Source organism: Lynx rufus, unplaced genomic scaffold (assembly GCF_022079265.1).
Source record: "Lynx rufus isolate CCGP_SWC_20201006 ecotype Redwood Valley unplaced genomic scaffold, mLynRuf1.p SCAF_7, whole genome shotgun sequence".
Classification (NCBI taxonomy): domain Eukaryota; kingdom Metazoa; phylum Chordata; class Mammalia; order Carnivora; family Felidae; genus Lynx; species Lynx rufus.
The window spans coordinates 40,539,680-40,560,602 of record NW_025814889.1 but is presented as its reverse complement, the minus strand read 5'-3'; the positions used below and the strand labels follow the sequence as shown (position 1 = coordinate 40,560,602).

Here is a 20,923-nt window from a genome sequence, read left to right as displayed (position 1 = left end):
TTGAACTCAGTACTGACTGGGAGCTAGAGGGGCTGATGACAAGGTCTCTATATGGGTGAGACGAGAGCGGGAGGTGCAGCAGTACAGGGGGTCTGCTGATAGCAGCAGGCCCCAGGTCCTTCCCTTCCTCACCACATGGCCTGGTGGCAGTCAGTGCAGAAGCTCCAATTGCCCTCCTGTGCTGGGATCTGCACAAACTTAGTCCACCCAGTAGCCCTCTGTGGGCAGAGCCCCGTCCTGGGCCCTGTGGTATTACTAGCAACAGAGGAAGCTGAGCAGAGACCACTTGTGCATTCAACCACGAGCAACAATCCTCTCCCTTCCTCCTCCATTTCCTCCCCTTTCTAGATTTTCTTCCTGTCATTTGCTTCACTCCCCTGTCTGTGCCAGAGCCTAGTGAGGCATGCCAAGGACACTGCCTTCTGTTATGGTCCTGTGGCTCTGTCCAGGATATCCTCAGCCTAACAGGACAGAGCCAACTCCTGGTCACGGAGGGCACCGAACCCAAAGAAAAAGCATGCATGGCTGGGGCAGGCTCTCGCCTTACACACAGTCCATATGGAGGGAGACATCCCTTGTATGGATTATTTCACTTTTTAATTTCAGAACAGGATGTGTTTTAGTGGCTCTGGGTGTGTCTACAGGAGGTGCCAGGGCCAGGGTTGGAGATTACTGTTCTCCTGAAGCATAATGGAAGACACCTTCCTTGACTGGGGCCCCCAGGTTTGAGGAAGATCTAGGAAGTGCTTCTGGGTGTCTTACCCAATTTTCCTTGCTGGGGTTCCTTTCCATTTGCTCTGACCTCTGTTTTTAATGAAGAGGAGTAGCAACTAACCACTGTTGTCTACTAGTTAACAAAATCTGAAACCAAACCAACAAACAAACATTGCAGGCTCAAGTTCAGTGTCACTAAATTCCACAGTGAGAGTTAATTACAGTGTCTTTTTGCCAGTGTACTGTTGTTGCAAGTTCCTGAACAATTGTTTCTCATGCAGACCTAGTTACAAGCACCAGTTTAAATGTATGCAATCTAACAGTCTAACTGTGGTGTGAGAGTAACACCCCTGTCCCTGGCTTGAGGCCAGAATTTATTGATGTTGTTACTAAAACCATGAACAAAGTGCCCTTACTCAGAAGAGTAAAGTTCATTATTTACTCATTTGCACCTGAAATCTTTCAAAGGGCGCAGTCTTTAAATAAAAGTTACCAACACAGTTCCGAATGTCATTTTTTTTCCCCCATGCTGAGAAGCCTGTCACCTCTGCTTTTGAATGGAAGGCAGGGACCATCCCCTAATAAGGTGTCTACTAAGCTGCTCTGCACCTAGTGGGGAATTTTAAAGCTCAATAAGTTCACAAAAATGCAAGGTAAACTTTGCAAATGAAGCCAGGTAATCAGCTGCTAAGTCTTCTCTGACATGTCCAACAAATGGTTTGCAAACCACACCAGGCCTCAGCTACTGGCCTTCCAAGCATGGCTGATGCCTAGGGCGTGCGTTCTCCTCCGGGTTCTTGCCAACACAGCGCAGTAGATCTGAAATTTATCCCCACACTCGAGTGTGATGGGTGCCTGCTCCATCTCTGCAGTCAGCCTGCGGGTGGGCGGGGAGGGTGTGGATGGGAGCCAGTTGGCAAGTTGTCTGGGCCAGCAGGGCAGCTGACATGACACATTCTGTGTGGACACTCTTCTTATGAGGGAATTGTCTCCAAGCTTGCTTCCACGCTGTGAGCTCCTCTCCGAGACTGTTCACAGTGGGGCAAGCCACAGGAATATGGGCCCTGGAGCAAAACAGCAAGGGAGGGGTGAGTCTTGAAGAGTAGTTCCCAAATTGGGCTGATCTACAGCGTCACCCATGAAGCATTTTCAAAAACTGATTCTTTCACCCCTTAGATTCTGATTAAGTAGATCTGGGGCCTGGCCAGGAACTGGTGTAGTTTCAAACGCTCCCCCAGTGGTTGTGATGATTAGCTAATGTGGGAGCCAGTGACATCACCGTGGGTGTCCCATTCCAACCTCACCCCTGCATAGCAGCGCCGCCTATCTTCTCTTTGCCCTGAGCATCTATCTGCTGGGGGATGAGCCCCCAACCCTCTCCTGTCCAGTTTCTAAGGCTCAGGACCTACTTTCCAGCCCCCTGCCCACCCCAGCACTGTGAGCTGTGGATACCCACCTATAGGGCCATCATGGTACAGAGGGAGTAGATACAGACGGGAATGCAGAGCCATACGTGTTTGGTAGAAAACAATAAGAATGATGAGTATGGAGCCTGAAGAAAGCAAGAATAAGGGGGGATTTCATGAAGAACTTCCAGTTTGTAAGCAAATGTTCTACAGATCGGTTCTGTCTTCTGTGGGCTAGAACATCAGGAAAGGGTCCAAACTGAAGCTAGAGGCTTGTAAGGTACAGTAAGATATAATATGTGACCCAAAGGGACAAGATACAACCAGGAGGAGCTAAGTGTGGCTGCACGGTCTGTCACAGAGATCTTCCTGATGAGCACAGGATGGCTTGTGGCCTCCTAGCCTGGAGGCAGGAAGATGGGTCAGAACACCTCTGGTTATCAGTCACAGGCTAAAACTCTTCCCTGTATTGTTTAGCGTGAGAAAAGCTGTCCTCAATGGCACATGCCTGTGGGACACATGCTTGACTGTTTTTTTTAAATGTTAGAAGGTCACCATGAACCATTTGCATTTCCCCCTTAGGTCTTGGCACTGGTGTGTAACTCGAGGCAGTGGCACAGCATTGTTTTGTGGGCTCCTCTTAATGTGGCACTAAATTTGTCGCACTCCAAGATTAAATACTTGGTCCCAACCTTGCGAGCACAGAGCGCTACCAGAATGAGCTAGGCTGTTGTTTGCAAGCTGATATTCACCCACTGAGTCCTACTTGCACGTGAACTCCATGGGCCAGGCTGACCACAGCTCCGGAAATCCGGTGCAGAACTAGACACAGAAACTGCCTGTCCTCGTGGAGCTTCTGTTTTCCTGAGGGAGACAGAGAGGAGATAAACAAGCAAGATAACTTCAGATAGTGAAGAGATGTGATCGAGAATGGAAAGGGCCAGGGGATGGACTGGAGCGTTGGGACAGACCTCATGGCGGGAGGGGTGCTAGGACTGAGAACAGGAGTGTGAGCAGAGGGCCTAGCTGGGTAAAGAGGTCAGCGAGGAGTCTGACAAAAGTCTTGGGGTAGAAACCAGCTGGGGTGTTCAGTGAGCAAGAAGGAAACCAAGGGGCTGAAATGGAGTAAGCAAGGGATTAAATGGTAAGAAATGAAGTTCGAGAGGAGCCAGACCCCAGATCATGTCAGTCTTGGAGTCTGGCACAGGGTTTAGACATATTCTAAGTCCATGGTCATTCGGCTTAAGGCCTTTGTGTGATGTTATAGCTGAGGTTATATCTTAAGGCCTCACATATAGTACTAGTGGAGGGGCTACTGGCTTCAGCCCAGACTCCCTCCTTTTACAGGCAAGGAGGCCTGCCAGGAGGGTCAGTGTAGAAGAGTGTTCCCCTGAGAGAGTGAGTAGGGAGGGGCTGTCTCCATTCTGAATCTGGGCAGAGCACACAGTGGAACGGTGGGGACCAGGGTCAGGGAGAGAGAAGATCTCAGCCCAGCACTGGAACCCAGGAAGGCCAAGGCAGCAGGCCGAGAAACAAGAGAAAGTGAAGCAGCAAGCTGTGTGGGGAGCCAAGAGGGCAGAGTAAGCAGGCTGGACCTCAGGACAGGAGACAGGGAGCCAGAGTCTGTTTTTCTATGTCTGCTGGGTAAACCAAGCAGTGGGAGGATTAAAGAATGTTTTCCATTTTAGCCACAAATTATACTGCATTCAGCCCTGGGCTTCAGGCATGCCTGTAGACTTAGGTGCTGTGCCATGTGACTGCCTCATGCTCCTTTGCCAAGACTTCCCTCCTCGATTGAGGCCCTGTCCCTAAAAGTCTTTCTTTATCTCTAGAGTCTCTAGATGGCTCTGGGCATCAGTCATGGGCAAGTCCACAGGGCTGAGGGGCAGGAACTGGGCTCAGCCCAAGAGGCTGTGTGTGCTGGGGCTCTGGGGACCAAGACCAGTTGGGGGTGGGGGGTGCTCAGGCTCAGTGAAAGGAGGGACATGTACTCAAAAGCTGGCCTTACTCTGGTCAGGCTATGAAGGGTTCCTGGAGAAGGAACTATTTTTGGAGACAGAACTAAAAAGAGAGAATATGTTAACATTGGTGGGATCTCTGTTTCTAAAGTAGATGTTTTTGAGAGTTCTTGAGCACTCACTCAGCAGAGGGAACGTTGAGCAGCTATGTGTGAGGGCAGAGTGGCACCAAAATGGCAGAATGAGGCCACACAGGATGGTTGTGTAGCTCTGGAACAGGAAGAGTCGTCCCTGGGTCTGAGCTATAGGAAGTATTGCCCAAAGTGAATTGGGGTTCCTTTGCTACTTTGACAAGGAAACTTAACCTGATATGTTCCAGTCATGGCCAAGGTCCATGGTAGATGAAGCCATAATAATGATGGTAATGATATTAGGTAGCAAATACTGGGTTCTAGCTGTGTGCCAGGCACAGACCCGTACAAATTCCCATGTGTTACCTCATTTCATCTTCACAGAAGGTGTCTTATACAGTTATCACTGTTCTCAGTCTCGTTTCTAGACTTACCCTATGACTTAGCAAGCCCATGACTTGGTAGCTACCTAAGTGAAATGAGAACCTATTCTCACACCAAAACCAGTACACCAGTACTTACAATGACTTTATTCATAATCATAAGAAGGTGGAAACAGTCCAAACACCTCTCTGCTGCTGATGGGTAGGTGGACCATGGCACGTCCATACAATGAAACACTTTTCAGCAATGAAAAGGAGCAGACTCCTGGGAATGCCACATGGATGAGTCTCAGCTGCCATGTGATGAGTGAAGGAAGTCAGGCCCAAAGGCTCCATACTCTCTAGTTTACTTATACGGCATTCTGGAAAAGGCAAAAACTAAAGGGACACATGGCAGGTCATGCCAGGAGCTGGAGATCGGGGAGATGGACTCCAAAGGGACCTGGGGTTTGGGTGGAGGGGGGGTATTGAGTGAATTGTAATTATTCCTTGTCCTCATTGTGCTTGTGGCTACACAGCAGTGTATGTTTATCACAACTCATGGAACTGCACACTAATGAGGGGCATTTTGCTCTATGTAAATTATACCTTAATTAAAAATGAAAATACAACTCAGGGATGATTGGCCGCTTTTCAAAACTGCTCCGGAAGGATTTTGTTTACATAGTATTCTCACCTGCTACACTGTCAGTGCTCCCATTTCCAAAGGGCACTTTGTTGGTTTCAAGTGAATATTGCGGCTGAGCTGTTTGCTATTTGGAGACTTGGAAGTAGGAGCCATAACCCGGAGACAAAGACCCAAGACAGCAGAGACAAAGAAACAAACACAGAAGACAGCTAGCCTTGTATCTTAACAATGGGGACATTAGCTAAGTGCTTCCTAATCCTTTGATACCTTTGACATAACCATAAAGCTGATGAGATCTTACTTTTGTCTGCTACCGCCTTATAGCTTACAAAGCTCTCATGAGGCATTCACTCCTGATCTGCACAATGCCTCTGCCACTTAGGTGGGACAAGTGTTGTCATCTCCATTGTTAAAAGAGGAGGGAGGTGCTGAGAGTTCTTACCTCTGTGTGTGGGTGCATACCGCTTGGCCCTCGCCACAGGCTGGCTAATCAATCTAAGATGCATGGTAATTTGGTGTGATATTACTATCTTACTCATCCTCACTTTTCCTCATCAAAATCTCAAATATCACTGGTGTGAGTAAAACTAAGAATTGACACTGAAGGAGAAAAGTAAAGGAATGCTAACTGCCTCTTAATGTTGGCCTAATTTAGAATATGAACACGTCTTGTTCCAGTCCTAATAGGAGTAAGTTTACAAGCTCCCACCTGTTCAGAATGGTCTGACCAGTAGTTAGTTACCTGTTCTCACTGTGTGATGGCAAGTCTGCTGGGCTCGGTGTCTAGAGCCTGGATTGTATCATGCCATCTGTGAAATATGAGTGTCACTTACTTATGTCATCTGGGAATGACTGTGCTAATCACTGAATGGCTTCTGCCCTAACCCTCACTTCCACCCCCATTTATTGAGCCAGCTCAGCCCTGTGCTCAGTTTCAATGTGCCGTGAGGAAGACACACACCATTCCTTTTTCAAGTTGCCCACAGCCTCACTCCTCAGATAACCCTCTCTCCCAAATGGCAAGTGCTTCCTGAAGCTTTTTGGTGTGGGTGTCCCTTCTGTGTCATCTGACTGTGAGCCTCCCAGGGCAGTGATCATATCTACATTCTTCTGTCTTCCCACCACGCCTGGCACTAGGGTCTGCACACGGTGGGCGCCCACTTGACTTTAGAAAGAAGTCTTTTAGGCCAGGAGGGCCCTTAGCCTACAGTACAAGCTCTCACAGGCTAGATGGCACTGTTGCTAGAGTCAAAGCAGGTGTGTTCTGAAATAAGAGGGAGGAGGGAAGAGAAAATAGAGCAGGAGGCCCTGGACCGTTCACTTGCTGAGTTTGACTCAGACACATTGCAGAGACGCAGGGGGACTCCTGCCTCACCAGCATGGAGCGCTTTGCTGTTCCAGGGCATCTTCACCAATGTGGCTTTAGAGGGTTTCCCCCACAACCTTGGTAGTAGGCAGGACACTGCACCAATTCTAATCTTATAGAACGGCAGCTTGGAGAAATCAAGTGCCTGGGCAGAAGTTAAGTGGCAGCTAATTGGTAGAGATGTCTTACATCCATACCTTGCTGGCGTCGCCCTGCCAATGCGGGCCCCCAGAGTTTGTCCAAGGTGGATGACTGTGGTCAGGAGAGTGGCCTGGGTGAACTGGACCCAGTCTGAGAAGGAAAGGTGGGGTTCGCAGACAGATTGACTGCAAGGCATCAGCCCAACCTCTGCCTCAAAATGTTTGCTTTTGTGACCGGGGGCAGAACATAGTCCTTTCGGAGGAAACAAACGATCACACGTGCAGGTTCTTTGAAGAACGGCAGTTGTGGGTAATTTGTACACTTACTAGGATCTACAGTGAATGGTTGATGCTTTATTTAAAGAATGATCTATTTAGGGATGCTGCTCTTTGGGTTGGGTTCTGTCTGTCATCTGTCCGTTGCTTTATTACATTCACATATTTCTCTTTAAAATGAAACAAAGTAAATAAACCATCCTGTGCATTAGGCAGAATGGGTGTCATGACCGCGCCCATTTTACAGATGAAGAAATAGCGGGTCAGAAACGTCAAGACTTGTGTCTGAGATCACACAGCTTCTAACTAAAATGTCAGCTCAGTTTGAGGCAAGGATCAAATCTTGTCCTCATTTCGCCTTGGTTTTTCCAGGCTATGTAGAGATCACAGAATTAGGAGGGCTGTTGTGGCTATGAGAGACTAGGAAAACACCTATCTAGAGTAATGAATGATTAAGGATATGCAAATTGGTGCAAATTTGAAAGAAAATCGATATATCTGTTTGTGCCTTCTGATTGTACTCTCCTGTTTCCACAGGATGATGAAGATAAGCTGACCTGGAAAGATCGTTTCCCAGGTTACTTGATGAACTTCGCCTCCATCTTGTTCATGGTAATTTCCTTGATGGAACACCTGCCTGTAACTTATGCATGTAGATCCTGTAGAGCAAATGCTATGGGTGGGTTATTCTAGTATGCTGTGGGGATAACGAGGACTAGTAAAGATGAAGCCACAGTCCTGTCTAAACAGGGAAGATCTAACCTGATAGCGAGGCCACTACCCGCCATCTGAAGAGGGAAAGGTGATTCCCTTGAACCTGGGATGGGGGTCAGTGGCCTTCAGTGGCTACAGAAGGGGGTTCTGTCTTCCCAGCCTTGAGCCCAGGTATTTGAAATTGGAACTTCCGGGGGTGGGTTGTGATGTGGTGCCTTCCGCATTGAGACAGACCAAGACCTTGGAAGAAGTAATCCAGGTAAGATGGCTGCAGAATTGTGGCAGCCTGTTGGGGCTGTGGGCTGGCTGGCTCTCCCTGATGGTTTGTGGAAGAGAACAGAGCCTGGAAACCACGGAAGACAGCCAGGTTTGGCTCCGCGAGCCTGATTCTTCAGCCTTGCCATGTTTACTTCCCTATGTTCTCCCTTAGAGTTTGGAAGAACCTTTTCAGAAGACCCAGATGGTCTCAGCTATGTCAGCAAAGATCAGGAATAGGTCTGTGATTCAGGCTCAAGTCAGATCAGAAAAGTGGTAGCTGGTCATTCTTGGGAGCCAGGATGTGAGTGGAGCAAGAAGACCTCAGGAAGGTGAAGCTCAGAAGGGCTCAGCTCGGGTCACTGAGACACCTGCCCCCCCCCTTTCTGTGTACATTCCTTCTAGTGTTCAAGACTGAAACTTCCGTTTTACAAAGGAGAGTTGGGTCCTTAGAGCATTTCTAAGCATTTCTAAGCATTAGTTGTGGGGTTGGGGAGGGATTGCTTATTCTGGGACTGAAATCATAATTATTTTCTGGTGACTCTGGCAACTCTGGCCCTGATCTGAGATTATTATTGCCGTTATTATGTAATCACTGGGGACAGGAGCCATGTCTTAATCTCAGAAATTGAAAAAGAGAAGGGATCCTAGGCACCACCTATTCCTGCTCCTCATTTCACAGAGCAGTACAGAGAAGATGTACAGATCTTCTGAAGTACAGAGGTGATGGGTGCCTCGCCAAGACTTAGAAGTCTGCATCTGTTACCTTAACAAGAGCAAGGCATATAGAATTTATTCAAGAATATGTGGCAAGTTGCAGGGTGTTACACAGGAATGATACAAAGTTTAGTTTAGCATTTCAGAGCCTCCCACAATATGCATATTGTCATCTCCAAGTTTATTCATTCATTCAAAAAATGTTTAACGGGGCAGGTCGGGGAGGCACCTGGCTGGCTCAGTTGGTGGAGTGTGCGACTCTTGATCTTGGGGTTGTGAGTTCGAGCCCCACGTTGGGTGCAGAGATTACTTAAAGTAAAATCTTCATAAAACACTGTTAAAATATATTTAATGGGTGCCATCTATGTGCTTGACACTGTTCTTAGGCACTGGGGATAGAGTAGAAAATAAAATAATCCCTCCTTTAAGGAGTTTACAGATGGCAAATACATACATAAATAAGAAAATTGATAAGTAAAATAGACTTCTATCTCCAGTAGTGGTAGGTTAGGATATTAGTAGCACCCCATCTTGCTGAAAATAACAAAAAATACTGGATGAATGTATTTTTTCATTCTTCCTAAAGGCTTGGGAGGCTGATAGGTTAGTAATGAATACTAGGCGATTCCTTTGTTTTTTAATTTTTAATGTTTATTTATTTTTTTTTTGAGAGAGAGAGAGTGAGTGTGTGAGCAAGGGAGGGGCAGAGAGATATTGAGACAAAGAATCTGAAGCAGGCTCTAGGCCCTGAGCTGTCAGCACAGAGCCCTATGTGGGGCTTGAACTTTTGAACCGTGAGATCATGACCTGAACCAGTTGGACGCCTAACTGACTGAGCCAGCCAGGCACCCCAATACCAGGCTATTCCTAATATGGATCTATCTAGGGGAAACTGAGAACCAAGAAACAAATACCTGGGCATTAATACTGCTTTTACTTTGAGGACATTTTCCCATGTAGACAAACTTGGGCTTTGGTTTTGGTGGTTTTATGGGGCAAGGAGGATAGCAATCAGAAGATATGGCTCACTCAAAGTGGGGATGCTAACAGGAAGTTCTCACCAAGTTAAACTGGAACTCCACAAGGAACCACACTCTCAGAATAAATGTGAAATAGAACTAAACCCACCCCCTCCCGACTCGTGCGACTGTAGAGAACACTGCTCTGGTTCTAAGTAGAACAGGGAGAAAAGAGGAACAAAACCTTGTCTCTGAGAAGTGGTCATGGATCATCCCCATCGTGGACTTACAGCATAGTTTGTCACTTGAGAGACCCAGGGAACCTTGGGCTGTAAACTTGGTCAAGGACAGGCAGCCCTTCCAGGTGCCTGGCAGAAGCCAACACAGATTCTCTGTAGGAAGGCATATTTACACCAGTCCTCAAAAAATCCCCCAGAAGAATTTTTCCAAGACCAAAAAGAGAACACAGTTAAAAACAATTAATTGCACAAGAAGCTGAAGCACTCTGAAAGAGAACCAGTGGGGATAGACAGAAAAGACTAAAGGTCACAGGTTAAGACAGCCAGTTTGAAAATATCTGCCAAAAATAAGAAACTATTTTAAAAATGACCTAAAGATTTGAAAAGCAGCCAATAATCTTCTAGAAATGAATATATATTGATAAATATGAATATATAATATTTAATAATGAACATATGTGATATGAATATGAACAGGAGTATATAAATGTACATAAACATAATATTACATATATACACTATGGATGGGATTAACAACCAATTAGACATAGCTGAAGAGATAATTTGTGAACTACAGCACCGGTTAGAAAAAATTATCCATAATGCAGCATAGGGAGACAAAAGATTGAGAATTCAAAAGAGAAATTAATAGATTTGGAAACAGACTGAGAAAATTTAACATGTATTTAATTGCACTACTGCAAAAGGAGCGAGAATAGTAATGAACAAGATACACTAACCGATGGTCACCTAATTGGCTAATTCTGCTAACAGAATTCCAATTTGGAGATTGAAGAATCCCAGTGTGGCTCAGTCAGTTAAGCGTCTGACTTCAGCTCAGGTCTTGATCTCACGGTTTGTGAGTTCGAGCCCCACATCAGGCTCTGTGCTGACAGCTCCGAGCCTGGAGCCTGCTTTGGATTCTGTGTCTCCTTCTCTCTCTGCCCCTCCCCCACTTGTGCGCGCACGCGCGTGTGCTCTCTCTCTCTCTCTCTCTCTCTCCAAAATAAATAAATAAATAAATGGAGAATCCCAATGAAATTAAGCAGGAAAAATAAAAAGAAATCTACATTTACATTCATCACAATGAAATCATAGAATATATAAGACACAAGGAAAATCTCAAATATGTTCAGAAATCAAAAGATTACCTTCAATGAAGAGACTGTCCAATTAGCCATTGATTTCACATAGCAGTTGGAAGTCAGAATATACTGACATGCTGTCTTCCTGTGCTGAAAAGAAAACACTTGATAATCCAGAATTCTATACCCAGGAGAAATACAATATAGAAGTATTAGGATAAAGATATTTATAGCGAAACAAAAACTGAGGTTTGCCACCAACTGAATCTTTCACTAAAGGTAATCCTAAGAATGTACTTCAGATGTGATCCCATATGGAGAATTATAGTTTTAAGAAGTGAAGAACAAAGTGGTAAATATGTGGGAAAGCCTATGTGTACCTTGGCTGTGAAAACAATAATGATGGTGTCTCATAGGGTTAAAAATAAGGTAGAATCGGGGCGCCTGGGTGGCTCAGTCAGTTGAGCGTCTGACTTCAGCTCAGGTCATGATCTCATGGTTCATGAGTTCGAGCCCCACATTAGGCTCTGTGCTGAAAGCTCAGAGCCTGGAGCCTGCTTCAGATTCTGTGTCTCCCTCTGTCTGCCCCTCCCCAGCTTGCACTCTGTCTTTCTGTCTTTCTGAAAAATAAATAAACATTAAAATAAAAGTAAATAAGGTAGAATTACAGTGTACACAGTAATAATAGCATATAAGTTGGGTGGCCATTAATGGAACCATAACAGTGTTAGGTCTTTTTATTTTCTCCCTGACAATTTATATGGAAGGACAAAGGCTAAGAATATACCAAATGAACACTTATTATAAAACAGTAATAAATACGATGGTGTGGCATTGTTGCCAGGATATAATTAGACCAGTGGAAAAAACAGAAAGCCAAGAATCAGAGCCATGCAAGTGGCACTGCTTATACTTGGAGAAAAGGTGAATCCAAAAGAGTTTCATCATAGGATGCAAAACACAGGGAAGTCCACGATGACTTTAAGGTTCTTATCCTGAGCAATCAAAAAAGCTGGAGTTATCCCTTACTGGGATAGGGAGGAATTCTGGAGTTGCCTTCATAATGGATATAAATTTGCAGTTCAGAGGACTCCTAATGAGATGGTTACTGGTGGTACATGGAATTGTATGAGATAACCAGGAGGCTGAGGGTCAATAGAGGAAAGTCCTAGGGTTGAGTCCCAAGACACTGCCATGTTCAAGTTTGGGAGCATGAGGAGGATCCAAAAGACAAGATTAAAAGTAACAGCCAAAGGATTGTAGGGAGTTGTGGAAACCAAGAAAGTATTGCAAGGGGAGGGCAATCAATTATGTCATATGCCAGTGATCAGTCAGGCAAGGAGAGCACTGAAAATGGAAGCTTGTCTACTGTCTGAGAGAGGAACTGGTATCATCAGCATCACTGTCAACAACAAACAGGTTACCTCACCACCACGGACAAACGAAGGCATACCTTCGTTTTATTGTGCTTTATTGCGCTTTGCAGGTGTTACATTTTTTATAGATTGAAGGTTTGTGGCAGCCTGCTTTGAACAAATCTCTTGGCACCATTTTCCCAAAGCGTTTGTTCACTTCTGGTCTCTATGTCATAGCTTGGCAATTCTTGCATTGTTTCAAACCTTTTCATTATTATTATATTTGTTACGGTGATCTGTGATCAGTGATTACAATTGACTGAAAGCTCGGATCGTTAGCACTTTTTAGCAGGAAAATATTTGTTAATCAGAGTATGTATGATGGGTTTTTTTTAGACATAATGCTACCGCACACTTAATAGATTACAATATAGTACAAACATAACTTTTATATGTACTGGGAAACCAAACAATTCATTTGACTTTCTTCACCATAATCACTTGCTTTATCACGGTGGTCTAGAACCAAACCCGCAACACTCTTGAGGTTTGCCGGTACTGAAAACTGGCTCAATGGTGGGTCATCTCCCCAAAGTTATAATTTTTTTTTTTTAATTCCATGGAGACCTCCTAACTGGTGTGGAGTTTTTTCTGTGTTGTTTGGAAGTAATATATAATTATATCTTTGATCTTCCTTTTCCCAACCCCACCCGACTGACTCCACATCTCGATACAAATGGGAGATTCAATATTGGAACCGAGAACTAACTGTTGCGTCTCTCTATGCCTGGGGTCCCCCACCTGTCATCAGCCAGTGCCCAGAACTGGACTGCGTGAACAGGAGCTAGGAGGAGAGTGGTAGAAATAGGGCAGGAGCCCTTTAAAGATCACCCCTTTACAGTCAGGCGTGCTTGGGTTGACAGAAATAAAGATCAATAGCACTCCTTCTTACTTTCAAAAGTATTATGGGTTGGACAATAAATTACATAGTCTCATACCTATTAGATTTTTAAAAATCTTTATTTTATGCTAACTTTTCCTTATTTTTTTTCATTGGAAAAAAAAACAACTCTGTCTTCTAAAGAAAAGGGCTTGGCACAGCCCTAGAACAAGGTGTGGAGTGGCACATAAAGGGGCAGGGTGATGTTTCTAAAAAAGTGGGGTTTGGTTATGGAATTAGGGTAAAGCCAAAGGCACATACTGCAACACATGTGAGTACTGAACGTCCTTCTCTCCTCCACGCCCTGTGATTAAACGTTGGCAGGAGAGGTCAGGACCACGGCTGTGGGGAGGGTTTCAGGGATGCCGGTCTGCCAGATCAGCTGGGGATATTTTTCATGGGATGGTTGAGAATAAGGCAGTGCCCCGCTGCTGTGTTCCTCTTCCCCAGCTGTGACAGAGGCCAGCGTGGGACAAGGTGAATTTTCTCTTTCTTCTCCAACCCAATGTGTTGAGCTACAACAGTGCTTTTCCTTTTTGAATTAAAGCTCTTTTGTTTTCTTTTTATGTGGGAGGGGATTATCAGAAGCAGTGTCCTGGCTCTAGAGCTAGGTGCCTGAGCTTTCCTTCCATGCCCAAGGCAGTCATTTACTTCCACTTGTGTGTTGGGGACCAGCCCCCAGAAACCCTCCTCCGTCACCTGCCTTATTGTGGTGGCCTCCCAATTGTGCCCCTCCAGATTAGTCAGCCTGCTGAGGTTGTTCGCTGGCTCAGCTGATAGAGCATGCGACTCTTGATCTTAGGATCGTGAGTTCAAACCCCATGGTGGGTGTAGAGCCTACTTTAAAAAAAAAAATCATCAGCTTACTGATCTTTTTAAAATCTGGATCAAATCATGTCACTTCTCTGCTCAAAACTCTCTTAAGGCCCTGCATCTCATGAGATGTAGAAGCCAGCATCCTTGTTCCACAGGAATGACCCTCCTCCTCTCCACACCCACCTCCCCCTTTTATTCTCCTTTGGCCACCCTCTGCCTGACAGCCCCTTCCGTCCGATTTCCCTCTTTAGGGCCTTCCTGAAATATCACCTCCTCACCCATGCCTTTCCTAACCAGATATACTCTCTGTTTGATGCATTTTAGTAGTTTGTTGTCTGTCTTTCCCCACTAGAAGATCAGTGCCACGAGGGCAGACAATCCTGGGCAGTCTGCTCACTACTATATCCCTGACACTTAGAATGGTGACTGGCATGTAGAAGGTACTCAAGACATATTTTATGAGTGACTGAATGAGAAAGTAAGGTAATTAATCATTAATAAGTTGCCAGAGATGACCTATTACGTCAATGATAAAGTCGATAGTGTGTGTGTGTTTTAAAATTGAGCTACTATTATGTGCCCTGCCTCAGACTGGCTCTTCTCCCACTGGTTCAGCCAAGATTGCTTCTGACTTATCTGTTTCTACTTGCTCTTTTTTTTTTTTTTTTTTTTTTGATATTCTTCTTTCCAAACCTTTCTCGTAGGAAACTGTCCCAAAGCTACTTCTGTGGGATTTTCTCTGACTAATCCCCCTGTGCTCTGCTCGGCACATATGAAGCTCATGAACTGAGCCCGTACTCTGTCCGCCTGCTATTAGGCTCATCCTTGTACGTGTGCAGTGGTTTTCTCCACCATGATTGTGGATGTAAGACCTGGAGCATGGGGACCAGACCGTCTCTCCTTCCTGTCTCTCATAGCATTAAATAGGACTCTGGACTCCATAGCCTGGGTTCTGTTGCAGTTTGGCTGTGTCCACAAGTAAAGCTATGGGATCAGAACACCAAAAGCAATGGGGACCATGGTGATGTTCCCATGTTCTGGAGAGCTAGGGTGCTAGAGCCAGGGACCAGCAAATCTTTACCAAGTAGGTTCTGCAGTAAGGCACCGCTGTGAAAGGGCATGAGGCACAGAATGCAGTCCAAGACAAGTCCCCACTTTTGGCCTATTTGGGGGGAGACTGCTCATAAACATGAAATATCCCCAGCACATATTTCCTGAATTTACTAAGCAACATCAACACTGTAGCCACAGTGGTGAAAACAGTGCTGAATTTAGTACTACTAGAGGACCTGCTTTCTAACATCAGGATAGGATGAGATTGTAGACGTGGGAGCCACAGAGCAGGGTTCAGATCCTGGACAGTCAGTAAATGGCATCCACAAAAGGCATGTTTTACATGATTGTTATAAGGATAAGTGCTCAGGAAGATGTGTACTGAATAACGCAATCGAGAGGGCACCGCCATTAGCATCCCAGCTTTGCCAGGAGCTGTCCAGACCCTGGACTGATTGCTGCTTCTTGGGCCTCAGTTTCCTTATATATGAAATTAGAGGCTGGACATGGATGTCCCCTGAATGCTAATATCCTTTAACTCCCATCAGGATCCCAGAGGCTAGGGTTGTAGGCCACGCCTTGTGACCTTGAGCAAATCACTTCACTTTTCATGCCTGTTTCCTCATCTGCAAACTGGTCACAGGACTGGGCTGGTGTCCTCCAGGCTCATCTAGCTTGAGGAGTCCTGAGGAGCCTGCAGGGACACTGAAGGACAGCTTCAGACCTGGTTGCTGTAGTGGAAGGGAAAATCAGGAGCTGAGAATCTAGGATTGCACAGAACAGCACCAGAGGGCTGGGGAGGGGTGTGTTGGAGGTAGGGCCCAGGAGGACAGGAGGCTGGGACAAGTGAGTAGAGCAGTGCCTCTAGAACTTGGATAGGAGTCTTGTTCAAGTGCAGATCCTGAGCCACTGGATCTGGAGCTGGAGATGCTGCATGTTGACCAAGCTCCTGGCCCATGCAGCAGGTCCATGGATCACACTCTGGGTAGCAATAAAGAATTTTCTTCCTTCCCCAGTTTAGCAGCTGGGCCTCTTGGAGAAGAATAGAAGCCAATCTCCTTCCCCCTCATTTCTCCATGCCCCACCCCCAGGACCCAAAGCAAAGGATGTTTTTGCCATTGTTTTCCCCCCAGTCATTCCCCCAGAATCCTCCAGAACGCTCACACACACTCACTCTTTGATGCCCTGGCCTCCCCCGCCTCATCAATACTTCCATCACTGGCCTTTTGCTGCAAAAGTGATTTCGGGGGAAAAGAATCTCACACCACGTTTTCCAGGCCCTTACTGTCTGGCAGTGACAGTCCCGGAGGAACGGGAAGTGAAAATGTCTACATTGTTGGAGAGCGGTGATGTCATGTCCAGCCTTTCCTACTTACACGGTGCCCATTCCTCCATCGTCCTGGAGGCTGGGGCTTCTGCTGCTCCCACTCCCTCTAATGAGGGTCTCCCACACGGTGTCATTCCCATGTAACCTCTTCTCCACCCTGACATACACACATGTGCGTGCGCACATGCACGCACACACACCCTCTACCCAGAGAACGTTGCCATCCTGCCTGCCTTAGGGAGGCCTCCTTTTTCACACTGTGGCCCACAGGGCAAATGCTGATATTTGTACAACATGCGGGGATAAACAGCTGAGGCTGCCACCAGCACACCCCCAGCTCAGGCGCCCCCCAGAGGCCTGAAGTCGTTCATACCTTGACACATCTGGAACCCATTCCCCATTCGCCCACCGGTGTCATACACAGCTTGCAAAGCATTGCTTGAACCAGAGCGCCCCCACCCCGACCCCTGCTACCCCCTCTCTCCTCCCCTCCTTTCTAGGGAGGGAACATGTAGTCCAGGATACTTTGTATTTTCAGAGGGAATCTTTGCTGTCCCCAGCCAGCGCCAACCACCCCCCTCCTGCCCCCACCATCCCCTGATCCCAGAGGAAATACTACCTGAACAGCCTTCTGTGCAGAAAGAATTCTAAGAAGACTTCACTTGACTGACGCAAATTAGAGTTTTGCTCTGAGCAGGTTACACACCTAGACGTTCAATCTCCTTCCTCTGCCCTGAGAGCTTATGCAGGGCACTTTCTTCCCCTGACATCCTTCTGCTTCATGGAAATGGTCCTCCCTGGCTCTGATGGGAGAGGAGAGGGCCTGGTCTGGGAGAGTGAGTTATTATTCTTAGGTTCTAGAAAGAGGAAATGGGGGGCCCTTGGAGGTCAAGCGACTGGTAAGCTTTCCTTTCAGCCTAACAGCCGGAGATTTCTGCACCAAAGGAGAAATCCGAGTCCTCTATTACAGTTGCCTGGCAGAGAAATCTTACAGTGATATTTTGTTCACCCTGAGGACCAAGAGTCTACAAATCTCATGCCTGGTTTATCTCTCTTTATTCTTCTTTGGGCAGCTTTCCCACACACACCGCATGAAGCTGACTCACCGCTTCTCAGCTCAGACACCTTCCACGGCTCCCTGTTTCCTTTCACCGAGAGCCCAGTTTACATCCCATTATTCCCCTGATCTGCTTGTTCCTCTGTACTCTCAGCCCCTTCACAGAGCATGCAGTACCTCTCAGGTATCATTCACTGTAAGAGTTCAGCTCTCCTCTGTGGTCAACTGGAAACCCCCTAATGAAAGAAATAACATCACGTGTGTTGTACGCACCTCAGCGTCCAGTGTTTTCATCCTTAGGGGTTTGTATGTGTTAGAGACCATTTGGCATTTCGTAAATGGAAGACAGTCTCCATGGACAGTGCACCCCTCCATAGAATTTGCACGAGAGTTTAGAGGGTGTGCCGCCCCCTTGTTGCCTACTGGTGGACTCCAGATTAATAGTACCTGACATAGCGAAGAGGACTGTTGGCCGACCAAATAATAGCTGCCCGGTACTTGTCTGCTGAGCCGTAACTCTCCCTGTCTCTCAAACAGATTGCCCTGACATTCTCCATCGTCTTTGGGGTCATCGTGTATCGCATAACAACTGCAGCAGCCCTGTCTCTCAACAAGGCTACACGCTCCAATGTCCGGGTGACAGTGACAGCCACAGCAGTCATCATCAACCTCGTGGTCATCCTCATCCTGGACGAGATCTATGGTGCTGTGGCCACATGGCTCACCAAAATCGGTACTGTGTCACCAAATCCCATGTCTGCCCTAGGCCCCCTTGAACGAAGTCGGCTCAACACATGCGAGGTTTTTGGTGGTGGTGACTGAAAACGAAAAAAGGAACAGGAACAAAATGCTTTGTAGAGTACATTTCGGTTGGAGAAATGAGGAAGTACTGAAGTTATGTACTTGCAGGGCCTGCCAGGGGCCTCCCCTCAGCGAGAAATCCTCCTTAGGGCATTCTCTATCAGTAGTCTTCCAGCCCAAGTTGATTGCCTCATTGTCCCCAAAGAATCATTCATGGGACCTATTCTTTTTAGCCTAACCTAGAAGCAAGATGGATTCAACACTTCCTGTTACAAATTACAGAGTTTTAGCCTTTCCTCATTTTCCCAGGAGTGTTTACAGAGTGGAGAAAGCTCTTGATACTTGAGCCCTGGAGGGTCTCATCTATCCCCATATTGCTGAGGCCCCAGAAAATCCACACATTCCCCACACACTGAGCAGACTTCAAAGAGGCATATCAGACTTCCCAAGCTTCAAGCCAGTGAGAAAAATGCGGTGGCCTCAGTATTCAGACGTGTCATTTGAGCCACAACCTGCTGTTGCCTGAGCACCATTTTTTGGCATTTGCGCTTATTAGACAGGGGAGAGCTGAGAACTGAAACCCTTTCCTCATGGTACTTATCCTGGGTGGCCTTGGGGCATGCACCTCTTTCCCTGGTGGAATCTGGGGACTAGGGCTGTCAGCTTCTGACTATCCTCAGAAAAATTGAACTAATGATTAGATGTCTTTAATTCACTGACTAGTTAAAAGCTAGACACTTGATAGGATAACCCCCTTGTCAAGAGAGCCTTCCCTGGAGGATCAGAACATTCCAGAAAGGTTTCACTAATTCCAGTTAAAGGGATTCTTTCAGTGCCTTTCCCTGGCTTGGCCTCTACTCACAGTGGACATTGACTTTTGGTCTCCATGTGGATGTAGCCAAGGTACCATCTGGAATGGAGGTTCTGCTCTCTTTAGTCATGTGCACATTAGTAAGTGTTACCCGTCCATGTTCCTTCATAGGTTTCTGGAGAAAAGTCAGCAGAGAATGTTGCTTCAGGGTGTTTAGTGGTATGTGAGATTCTATAGAAGCACTTAGGGGGAGCATCCTGGGGGGGCTTCTGAGGTATAAGGGCATCAAATTGGATTGCTCAGGTACAGAGGGAGGGGGAAGCGGGCAGGAAGAGAAGAGGTTCCTGGCAGAGGAAACAGGATAAGAAATCTGGCAGTGAAGGGAGAAATCAGACCCTTCAGGGTCAGAAAAGTCCCCGGGGTGGGGGGGGGGGCGTGCACAGGGGCTAGGCTTGTACAATGGGCACAACTTTGGTGCCAGGGGAGCTGAGGGGGCAGAGAGCTCAGCGTACGGAAGAAGGAAACACGAAGCATGTCCAGGATGCTAGGGGAGTCCAGTGTGGTGGTTCTTCTAGGGTCTGCAGCATGTCCAGGGCATAGCGGAGTGAGAAACTAGGCCCAGAGCATTGACCCAGACCTGATTTTTCTGTAGAAGACCTTGAATGCCAGGCCAAGGATGCTGCTAATTTTCATAGACATGGGAAAGTGTTTGCTGGAGTTTGAAGAGTCATCTAATAAAAAGTACCTGTCTTTCAGCCCTAATCATTGAATATGCTAAAAAGTAAGATGTAGGCAAAAGCCAAGACTTCACTTTTAAAGCTAAAATAGGCTACATGGGAGGAAACAGCTTAGCAGGAGAGCCAGATAGACTTCCTAATACAAGATTACAGACAGACATCCCTCCCAGTGGCCAGCAACGGAGGTCAGGGAAGCCAGGCAAGTCTTAGGATGTGGAGGGGCAGGGCATAGACCCTTTTCTCCCGAGGAAGGGCAGAGGGGGTGGACAGATGAGGCATGCTGGTGTCACCCTCCAGGCTGACTAATGAGATAAGCTTCTGTCCCTCAAGAGGGTAAAGGATGAGGTGGGGGAGACAAGTTAGGGCATTACAAATAAGCACACTCCTTCCACATCGGGGAAGCATCAGGAGTGGAAAGAAACGTCCCCCATCCCCCTCAGTGGCTCTGGCCCCACACCACTGGGGGACTTTCTGAAGAATGCGACATGATTGGAGCTGTATGTTTGCAGAACTATCCTGGCAGGGACATAGGATGCCACAGAGAAGAGAGAGGCAGGAAGGCCTAATGTAAAGGAGATTAATGAGTGTGTGGGCAGGAAGTAGGGAAGAGAGGAACAGGAAATCGGCGATGGTGCAGAAATGTCTTCCTGCTGCCCATTTGCATTACTTTGTTTCACTTGTGTTCCATGGCTCTAGAGAGTGGTAGGGCTAGAAGATAGAGCGTGGTCCACAGTCAGAACCTCACTGACAAGGGTTTAGTGAGCACCTCCTGTCTACAACGCAGGGCAAATTCTCTTTGCACTGGGCCATAAAACACCATCCACACTGTGAAGCTACATCCACTGTTCCTAACAGTGCTTTCTCCCTCACCCAAAAAGTTCAGGCTCCCCCACGCTGTGCAACCAGTGGCTGGTAAGGAAGTCTGTGCTCTGGAAAGGAGATGAAATCCTGGCAAGTACCTTTTGTTCTTTGTGATAGCGATACTCATAAAGCGACTTTCAACTTAAAAGAGTTCTGTTATCCCATTTCATCCTCACAGAAACTGTGTGTGGTCA

General features: G+C 46.7%; 1 protein-coding gene across 1 annotated transcript in view; it reads left to right on the top strand.

Moving 5' to 3' along the window:
* The window catches only part of ANO2 (anoctamin 2), a 312,785-nt gene that overhangs the window by 233,583 nt on the left and 58,279 nt on the right, over nt 1-20,923 (top strand). The window contains exons 15-16 of the mRNA XM_047066263.1: nt 7,540-7,614; nt 18,057-18,252. Of these exons, the coding sequence (XP_046922219.1) occupies nt 7,540-7,614; nt 18,057-18,252 (271 nt within the window). The remainder of the gene's footprint in view (nt 1-7,539; nt 7,615-18,056; nt 18,253-20,923) is intronic.